This window comes from Vespula vulgaris, chromosome 4 (assembly GCF_905475345.1).
Source record: "Vespula vulgaris chromosome 4, iyVesVulg1.1, whole genome shotgun sequence".
Taxonomy (NCBI): domain Eukaryota; kingdom Metazoa; phylum Arthropoda; class Insecta; order Hymenoptera; family Vespidae; genus Vespula; species Vespula vulgaris.
In genome coordinates this window covers 4,755,429-4,765,917 of record NC_066589.1, presented here as the reverse complement: position 1 = coordinate 4,765,917, position 10,489 = coordinate 4,755,429, and the positions used below count along the sequence as shown (strand labels likewise).

General features: G+C 33.0%; 3 protein-coding genes across 3 annotated transcripts in view; 2 read left to right on the top strand and 1 right to left on the bottom strand.

Moving 5' to 3' along the window:
* The window catches only part of LOC127063211 (zinc finger protein 729-like), a 45,931-nt gene extending 40,109 nt beyond the window's left edge, over positions 1-5,822 (top strand). Inside the window, exons 5-10 of the mRNA XM_050992638.1 lie at positions 112-1,675; positions 1,721-1,725; positions 3,119-4,157; positions 4,363-4,425; positions 4,553-4,632; positions 4,754-5,822. Coding sequence (XP_050848595.1) covers positions 112-1,675; positions 1,721-1,725; positions 3,119-4,157; positions 4,363-4,425; positions 4,553-4,632; positions 4,754-5,735 — 3,733 coding nt within the window. The 3' untranslated portion in view covers positions 5,736-5,822. The remainder of the gene's footprint in view (positions 1-111; positions 1,676-1,720; positions 1,726-3,118; positions 4,158-4,362; positions 4,426-4,552; positions 4,633-4,753) is intronic.
* A 284-nt stretch (positions 5,823-6,106) lies between these two features.
* Positions 6,107-7,150, top strand: LOC127063210 (gastrula zinc finger protein XlCGF62.1-like). The gene is made up of 2 exons (XM_050992637.1): positions 6,107-6,522; positions 6,631-7,150. The coding sequence occupies exons 1-2, from the start codon at positions 6,107-6,109 to the stop codon at positions 7,148-7,150; spliced, it is 936 nt and encodes a 311-aa protein (XP_050848594.1).
* A 558-nt stretch (positions 7,151-7,708) lies between these two features.
* On the bottom strand, positions 7,709-9,876 carry LOC127063084 (F-box only protein 39-like). The gene is made up of 7 exons (XM_050992389.1): positions 9,516-9,876; positions 9,083-9,315; positions 8,851-9,015; positions 8,548-8,774; positions 8,257-8,415; positions 8,027-8,191; positions 7,709-7,963 (listed from the first exon to the last, which is right to left on the bottom strand). Exons 1-7 carry the CDS (start codon positions 9,705-9,707, stop codon positions 7,812-7,814), a joined length of 1,293 nt encoding a protein of 430 aa, XP_050848346.1. The 5' UTR covers positions 9,708-9,876; the 3' UTR covers positions 7,709-7,811.
* Between the last annotated feature and the right edge of the window lie 613 nt (positions 9,877-10,489).

Here is a 10,489-nt window from a genome sequence, read left to right as displayed (position 1 = left end):
AAAAGTAAAAATATCTACTATCATATTAATTTACACATTCGACATCACAAAACCTGATAATAATTGTTGTTTTCTATACTTTTATAACACATTTAATCGTCGATGTTTCAGGTACGATCACGAGGATACTTACGACTCTCACGGTATTTTCATCTACGATAAAGAATCTGTGGTAATGAGGAAATGGCAGATTTTAGAATTCGATGGAAAGCCATATTATGCATTTGTACCGGAGGATGACGTACCGTTACCAGACGAAGATATTCCTGAGGAATTGGAGGAGATCGTAGAGAATGAAGAAGAATTGATCAAGGAGGGAAAGGAAGATGAAAATGATTTGGAAGATGAGCAAAGTAACAAGGCACAAAAAATTGAATGCCTTTATGCCGAAGAAAGTTTACAATATGATTCGATGGACGAGAAAATTTACGAAGAAGAAAATATTTTTAATGGGAATTACGAGCAAAAGGAAGAAGAGATGAGCATAAAACCGATCGTACTTAACGGAAGTAACGGAGTAGATGGTAGAAACCCTGTGGGAGATTTGTATCAAGTGAAAATGCAAGGTAGCATGGTGACCATCGAAAAGGTTTTTCCTACAGACGTCAATGTGAAATCAAACAATACCTTTCAAACCGAAGAAACTTATAACAAGGAGGCCGAGGATGAAGAAGAAGTAGAATATCTCGAAAACGAGGTTGTAGGATCTACGAACGATCCTGCGTCACCAACGAAAAGTCGAAAAAAGACTTCGAATACTGCTTTGAAGTGTAAACTGTGTTCAGAGATGTTCAACTCGGCTATGTCCTTTCGAAAACATGTTGCATGGACTCACAAAAAGAAAGTGTGCATACAAGAGGACGGTGCTTATATATGCGCCGTGTGTGATTATAGAACATTGAAGAAAAGCTTGTTCGCGGCACATCTTGAAAGGAAACACGAAACTTGGTCGAGAAAACGACCAAACAATTTACTCTTTCCCTGTGCCGCTTGTGGATTCGTATGTAGATCGAAACATTCGTTACAGTCTCACTTTATAAGGAAACATACGGATCGATATGAACATCAGTGTAAATTTTGTCCGAAAAAATTCAAGGTCAAAGGTGATCTCACGAATCACGTAAGATTTCATCATAAGGAGAAACCATTGAATTGTGACGTTTGTGGAAAGCTCTGTCAGAACAGTGGTTCCCTTTACGTTCATCAAAAATGGGCGCATTACAAGCCAAAATACGAATGTCATATTTGTAAAAGACGGATGGTGACTCAAGAGAACCTGGACCAACATCTTTTAATGCAACACGAAAAAAGAGAAAAAATCGTATGCGCGGAATGTGGTAAAACCTTTACAAAAAAGGATTCTTTCAAGAGACACATGGCTGTTCACACTGGATGTAAACCGCATTCTTGTCTGATCTGTAACAAACCGTTTGCAAGAAGGTCACAACTGAGACAGCACTTGCTGATACACACAGGAAAGCGACCATTTGTTTGCGACATTTGTGGAAAAGCTTTCACCCAAAAACCGGGTTTAATATGTCATAGAAAGACACACCCTGGTCCTCATCCACCATTACCCGTGATGCCAATCGCGGACATCGTTAAGGAATTTACAGAGGGATACGTTCAAGAGATCAATGCGCGTGAAAACGACGAGAGAATAGTCGAAGAAACATAAAGTATCTTCGTTTTAGCAATTAGGATCATTTAATTATATTAGTTCGGGTTTGTCAATCGAAGTTTTCCATTGTGGGTTTTATATTTTTTTTTTCTTTTTTTTTTTTTTTTTCTTTTTTTTTATGGGATAATCAAACACATGAAATATCTAATAGAACAATTTATTTCAAATTCGATTGGTTAAAAAGAAATAATTTTTCTTTTTTTTTTTCTTTTTTATAGATATATATATATACATATATATATATACATATATATATACATATATATATACATATATATATATATATATACATACATACATATATTTTGTCTATTTTAAGATTTTCAAGTATAATTTTTTCTCTTGCGACCCTTTCCTGACGACACAGTGCACAAAGAGAAACGTGCTTAACAACTTTTAAGTTAAAAAAAAATCGATCGGCCCTTTTAAAAAGCTGTTACACTTCAAATAAAAATGAAGAATAATATTTTGTAATTGTATGGTTAGTTAACATATTTGAAGATAAATGTAAATAGATATGTAAAAGTCACAATCTACTGCATCCATCTTATAGTTCTCAATCAGATGTTTAACTAGAATAACAAGGCCATTTAAATACCAATAATTTTGAAACTATAATTGTAAGATCATTAAGAATATTACATGGCGGCAATGTCGTCGTTTAATCGAGTCTTGGTTTTTTTGTTACCGTAAAATAATAATAATATTAATATTAATAATAATAATAATAATAATAATAATAAATGTCTTCTCCTCTTAACATAGTTAGGTTTGACCAGAGTATAATTATGTAAAAAATAGAAAAAATAAGTGGCATGAACGCATTGTGAGCCCAGAGATTTTTATTGAGGATCGCGACGATCTGAGAAAGATTTTTAATTTTCTTAAGGCGACAAATAAGTAGATTTTTAATATAAAGGAGAAAGAATAAAAAGAAGATAAAAAGGAGAAAAAAAAAGAAAAGAGAGAAAAAGCACTTTATTCTATTGAAAAATGATTTTGGTGCCACGATAGCGATAAGATCACAATTTTCCAAATCATCGAATATTCGCGAATGATCGAATAATTAGATGATGATATTGATGGTAATGTACCTTTAACGTCATGTATGTGAAACATGTAGACAAATTAAAGATGTTAAATTTCTAAATGTAATAATAATAGTTATAGCAATCCCCAAACCTTCCAAAAATCAGCGTTACCAGATAAAAAAATAAAAAAATATAAACAAAGAAAATAAAAAAGAGTAAGTAAGAGCTAAAGCATGACCTTATCACAGACGTTTTTTGTGAGGATCACAAACATCCTAAAAAAAAAATTGGGACTATTTCGTCTGTTATAGATTCCTCATCGGTCGCAAAGAATAGAAAATTACGAAATTGTTTCGTAATATAATTGAAACTAGTAATAACGAAATACTTCGCTTGTATGTTTTAGAGTATCCGATCCATTGAGCGTGGACATTAAATCCGCTCATCTGTCTTCACTGAAACTCGAATACGACGAATGCAACGAAACGAGATCCTTGAAACGAACGGATAACGAAGATAACACTCAAAAGGAAACGTCTGTTCTTTTTGTAGATCGTTTCAAAGCTGAAACGACTAAGTTGGATATCAAAGGATCATCAAAAAAGAAAATAAATAAGAACGTGGAATGTGATCATTGTCAGCGAAGATTCCTGAAGAAGAGTAACTTGATAGAACATTTGAAACAACACAGACATAAATGTACTGATTGCTCGAAAACGTTTAGTCTTCGACGTTATTTGATCTCTCACATTGAGAGGATTCACCGTCGTCAGATTTACGAGTGTAGCGTTTGCGAATACAAAAGTAATAACAAGGGTACACTGAAGAATCATTATATTCGGCTACATACCAACAGTTATGATTATTCCTGCGATACTTGTGGCAAACAGTTCAAGATCAAAAAGGCTTTGAATCATCACGTTAAACAAAACCACAGTGGTGCACCACCTATCGTATGCGACGTTTGTGGACACTTCAGCAAGAACCTTCATGCGTTGAAAGCTCACATGAAATATAGACATTACAAACCTGAGTTCGTGTGTCGTATTTGTAGACGTGGCATGACAACTCGTGAAAATCTTGAACAACATTTAGCTTGGCATGAGAACAGAGAAAAGGTTCTCTGTCCTACTTGCGGAAAAAGATTTCGAGGTCGTGACCTTGATTCCCACATGCGAATACACACTGGTGTTAAGCCCTTTCCCTGTCCTGTTTGTGGTAAATCCTTCAGAAGACAAACTGCTCAAGAACAACACGTTCTTATACACACTGGAAAGAGACCATACGTTTGTGATATTTGTGGACAGGCCTTTGCACAAAAACCTGGCTTAATTTGTCATAGAAAAAGGCATCCTGGTCCTTTACCACCTCTACCAGTAGTTTCCGTTAAAAGTATAGTTACTGAGTTCACTAGGGAATATACAACGAAAAATACGATAAAGATAGAATAAACCTTTTTCCTTGAATTTTTATTGTGTAATTGACTTCGACTTTGATCGATTAATGCCGACTCTTTTTCTTTTTTTCTTTCTTACATCGAAGAAAAGTAAATTTTTCTAGAGTATATATCACAAAGATCGTTTAGGATAATCGTTTTTACGAAAGTAGATTAACGATATCAGCTACGTTCGTATTTTAATATTAGTGTAGATAATGATAAGTTCATTTTGTTACTACAGCAAGATAAATAAAAATTCATTTCTCGAACGTCTAGTAAGTAAATTAATTTATTTCATATTTTTATAAATAATACACCGAGCGACTAATTCGATTTACACTATTATTAATTCGAAAATATAATTTTTTTTTTATGATAATTTTAACGAACTGTATTTTCTAGTTCTTATTAATTCTATATTCAACGAAGATAGTAATTAAAAAGGGAACAGTTTATACGATTTTCTCATCTATATTTAATTGGTAGGTACATATGTATGTATATGTACTTAAGTATCAAATGCATTATCATTCTAATTACTGAACAATCAAAATTATGTTCAACAATGATGATGTCACATGTATATTATGTCTCTTGTTTCAGGCAACAGAGGAAGAAGTCACGAGGTGTACACGAGTGTATCAAGTGCCGTGCTCGTTTCCGTCATATGATGAAATTAGTCGAACACTTGAAGAATCTCCATGGTATTGAACGAGCATTCAATTGCGACGAATGTGGGAAAGCCTTTCGTAGTCCAATGAACATAAAACGTCACAAATTGATCCACACCGGTCAAAAAAAATTCGCTTGCGATCTTTGTGATTACGTTTCCAATCAAAAATCAAACTTGGAATCTCATCTTCGCAGACATAGAAAGGATTACGTTTACAAGTGCGAAAAGTGTCAGAAAGGATTTTTTGATAGGGCAGACTATGAAGAACATTTTAACGTACACGTCAAAGACAAATTTTATCAATGTGAATATTGCAAAAAAATGTATTCGTATAAGAAAAACTTAACTAGGCATTTGAGAATTCAACATACGAATTTGTCTTGTAACACGAATGTTCCAAGTCCAGCAAAGAACAAACTCATTGGCAGAATCAACTTGACTGATCAGAATTTATTAAAAGATAAAACTTCTAAGTTGATCACAACGAAGTATCTTTGTGATTTGTGTGGTAAAGCTTTATCCTCGCACAAGAGATTAGCGATTCACAGGCGTGTGCATACTGGTGAAAAAATAGCGACTTGTGAAGTATGTGCTAAGAAATTTAGTAGTAAAGAGAATTTAAAAATTCATTTGCGAATTCACACTGGAGAGAAACCGCACATTTGTTCCGAATGCGGTAGACGTTTTACGCAAAGGACATCTCTGGTTATGCATCTTCGTTATCATTCGGGAGAAAGACCATTTAAATGTCCTGATTGTGATAAGAGTTTCATTTCCGGTACATTCCTTAAGAATCATCGTAAAATACATAACAAGATCTTCGCCGATGCTAAAAAAACCCTTGCAAAGGAAGACAACCATTTAGAATTGAACTCGTCGATTTCTAAAAAGAATATTATATCATCTAAATAGGAACAATTCACATAATATTTTTATATATTAGAAACGATTGTATGTACTCTTTATTTATATCAGTATTAAATATTTCCTTCGATCTAACGTCTTGTACAAATTAAATAGATATGTTCCTTTCCATAATCGATCGACCGATTGATAAGTGAGACAACGTCTAATGCACTGTAAATGTAAGTATTTACGTACCGATCGAAAGAATTCGATTATAATCGAACTTTGCGATTATAATACAAATATTGTAAGTTCTATTTCTTTCCACCTTTAAATCCTAATTAGCATACGATCAGATTAGGGTAAGATAATATGTGGTAATTAAATGTTGAAGATGATACAGTAGAAATTCAAAGATCCCATCGTCTAAATAGCTAATGTCGCATTTTTACAGATACGAGACGAACGAGAAAGCCTGCGAGTTCTGCGAACAAAAATTCCACTTCGTAACAAGATTGGTAGCTCATCTAAGGATCGTTCATGGGATTCATCGGCCATTCAAATGTATGATCTGTGGGAAAAACTATCCTCAACAATTCATGCTAAATGCTCATGTAAAAAAATGTCACACGCCAAAAACCGTGCCATGTACGCAATGTACCTTTATGGGGGTTGATACGAGCGACGTGGAAAGACATAAAAAGCGTCATCATCGAGAAGATAAGTTTACCTGTGAGATATGTAGCGAAATATTTACCGAGAAAGTTGCACTCACCGCTCATACGACTATGCACAATTTTATGGAGTATCATCAGTGTAACGCATGCGGTGGAACATTTAACGACGTTTACAGGTATCAAATTTATTTCTTTGATAAAAAATGTTTAACACGTATCTGTTAATTCTTTTAAATTCGAGAGCAAGTACCAATTTTTATCGTTTATTGTTATCGTTCTTCCAGTTTAAAAGAACACAATCGTTTGTACCATTATGATCCTAGCAATGTGATGACGGACGACAAACTCTTACAATCGGAGCGTCAAAGTTCGGAACACAAATGTGATATTTGTGGAAAAATTTACAAATACAAATCTGTATTAAAACAGCACAAAGTGAAAGCCCACGGTGATTCGTCGAATTACGAGAGACGTCGATATCTTTGTGCTCTGTGCGGCAAGGAATTAAAAACAGCAAAAGGTCTCGAAATTCATAACAGATCGCACACAGGTGAGAAACCATACACTTGTGAAATTTGCGGCAAGTGTTTCGCTTGTGAAACTCTTTTAAGGACTCACAATGTCACACACACGGGAGAAAGAAAATATTCGTGTGATCAGTGTGGCAAAGCATTTACACAAAGATCCACACTTGTCGTTCATAAAAGATATCACACGGGTGAGAGGCCCTACGTGTGTTCTCAATGTGGTAAAGGTTTTGTTACTAGAACGGTTTTGAATACTCATATGAAATCGTGTCGATAAAAAATTATACTCTTGTTGTGATATAAGAAAATCGGACTCTTCGACTTACACTTCCATGTCTATCGATTTTTATATCTACATTTACACTTGTAAGATTAATTTTGATATGATAATATAAAAGTTCTTCCCAGGTGGAATCGAACGATCGAACAACGTCCATTAATATAAAATTTTTTCATGTTTTGTATGCAATGGAAATATAAATATAAAAATATATATATATGTATGTATGTATGTATGTATATGTATATATGTATGTATGTATTGGTTTGTACTAATTAAACTAAAATATTGATCATACTCAAAGGTAAAACAATAACACCAAAAAGGTAAGCAAGGTGCAATTTCTTCATAAATTTGTATAAATTTAAACAAAAAAAAAAGAAGAATTATATAAATTTTATATTGAATATAAAAATGATCTTTATATAAATTGTATTAAACTCTTTTTTAGGCAACCCTCTTTATCATTAAAATAAGATAAGTAACGTAAAAAAATTAGATACATGCACAATAAACGAATATTTATAAAAATAAAGAATTATCAAATTACCTAAATTGAGATGATATTTGGCTGTACTTTATTTTCTGACGTTAGAAATCGAGAGAGATGTGGATAAATAGATCGGGGATCGTTACAGAGACAACACTCGACGTGTGATTAATAATACACAAAAAAAGAAGCTGGATCTTCTATACGAAAGTCAACTTCTTGCTCGAGCATTTTATGAACGTATTGATAGTTTACATCGTCCAATATCGCACGATTCCTGAGATTAACGATACGTGGCTTTATGTGAATCGTACGAAAGTCTGTAATAAAATAACGTCTTAGTTGATAACTTTACGTAAATCAATGACAAAGATTGTATTTACAGGTTTTGCGTTCCACTTGTAAATGACAAATATCACGTAAAGTATCAAGACTCCTCATAATTCCATCATATTGCAATCTAGTTAAATTTTTACACTGAACGAGCATAGAAACAAGTAGATCATCTAATAACTCTCGATTGTTCTTAAGTTGCAACATTACTTCAGCTGAAAAGAAGCAATTTAATTTTTTTTTTTAATTTAATTATTTAATTACTTTCATAATGCGATACCTAAGGTGTTTGTATAGTGAGAAATGAGCAATCCAACGGTGCCTCGAAAATTACGAGATCTACTTTGGTCCCAAACATATCCACTGAATAATTGAAACTTAGCAAGTGGAACACTAGGAAGCAACAGGTAGCACATGTCCTCATAATGTGAAATATTTACTGAAAATCAATCTTGAAAAACTAAATACCATATACATATATAAACATTAAATAATAGATGCATGTTATCTAGAAGTAATAACTAAAAGATAAATACATATAAAAACATTCGTTTTATCTTATAAAATATACCTATTGTATAAGCAACTGTTAAGTTTGGACAGGCACGTGCTAGATTATTCCAAGAACTATCAGTAACGGTATGTTGTCGAGAATCAGAATCACGGATGGATATGTGCAAAGTTTTAAGAACTTTTGGAGCTCCATTGGCCAAAGCATTCAAAGTATGATCTGATATTGCTGGATAATCCAATTTCAATACAGTTAATGCATGAAGACGACCTAATAGTCGTAAATATCTAAAATATAAAAGTAAAACATAATAATTCTATGTATAAGTATGCAGATATATTTTATAGATATGCATTTTAATACCTAGGATTACTATGAGGAGTTTGCCATTGTCTAAATGCACCACGAAGATCCAAAGATGCTAATTTCTCACTGCATCCTCTTGCAGCAGTTCCTAACAGACGCAAAACATCGCTTACACCAAAATTAGCATTTAGTAAACTCAAAGTTTCAAGATTATACTGGCACCTAAAGAAAGATACTCTTTTCTTAATTTCAATCAATTAAAAATATTACAGAAACTCTATTAAATTACCCCAGAAAATTTGCTAAAGCATATAAAAGTTTGCCTCTATCTCCCCATTTATAACTGAAAACCCAATTAGTTAATATAAGTTCTTTTAATTGTACATTCTTGGCTCGTACAACCGCAAGAAAGTCTGCGCCTGCTTCTGCCTGAATGTTACGAGCAGCTCGTGTTTCTCGTGGTAAAATATATGATCTTGACCAGGCAAGTTCTAAACTTCTCATGTGTTGTCCATATTTAACCTATAAAATCGAAAAGAAGTTGCAATAATTATTTCAAATATGCCGCTTTTGATCGACGTTACCGGTCGGTAAATAAAGAAAAAATTGTCGGTAAAGTTAAATGTCGATAAAAAAGAACACTATACATATAAGTTTCATTTGAAATGATTAATAAATTTTTACATATAAAGAAAATAGAAATGTAGAATCATCGTACGTACAGCCAATTCTCCCGCCAAAGGAAAATTCCCTCTAAGATCACGATCAATGAGGACTGTGACCGAACGCCATAGAACAGGCGAAGAGAGCGCTAAATTCCATGATCGACAAACTTGAGAAACACTGGCACGATCCCCACGATCGAGATGACTAAATATTTGTATTAATATCAGCTCCGGCAGCTGATCCCACATCTCCCAGATTCAGCTTGGCCCGTCTTCATCTCTTCTAAACTAAAACGTCCACCATTGCAACTTTGTATTATCTCGTTAGATTTCATGGCCTTCACGATCCTTTTTTAATTTTTTTCTAAACATAAGACGAACGACTCAATGATTCATGATATATTTCAAATAAAATCATTAATAATCATATCGTTAAGATTGTTCACTACCTCTTAATCCATACGACTTCAACGACAACTATGGACAAAATATGAACTACAAGCGCAACAAGAAAACATAGCCCCACTATCGTCTATTATATCGATGTATAAACTGTGTAGGTTATAGCCCTCTCAAACATAACCTGACAATTCAGTTAATGTGTGACAACAATTTTTGTATACAGGACGAATAATAATACATATAAAAGCAAGAAAAATTATTCTCGTAAAAACATCATGTTTTTATAAAGAAAATAAAGCTTTTTCAAAAGTTCAAAAAAATCGTGTTTTCGCTTAAACTTTCATCTTTAAAATGAAAACTTGTTCATCAAAATTATTTAAAAACTATACCTGTATTTATTGTTGACGTAAACCATTATAAAACCAAGGTTAATGAACAGCCTCAATAATTAAATGCCATATTCGAATACTATTAAAAATTCAAATCTATCATCACAATAAAAAGAAAAAGTAACAAATAGAGAAACTGTTAGGTTTAACATTAATTAGTATATTTTTCATCAATTAGTTATTAAATAGCATTTCTCAACAGTGAAGCTCTTGAGAATAAAGTTTAAAATTGGTATAAAT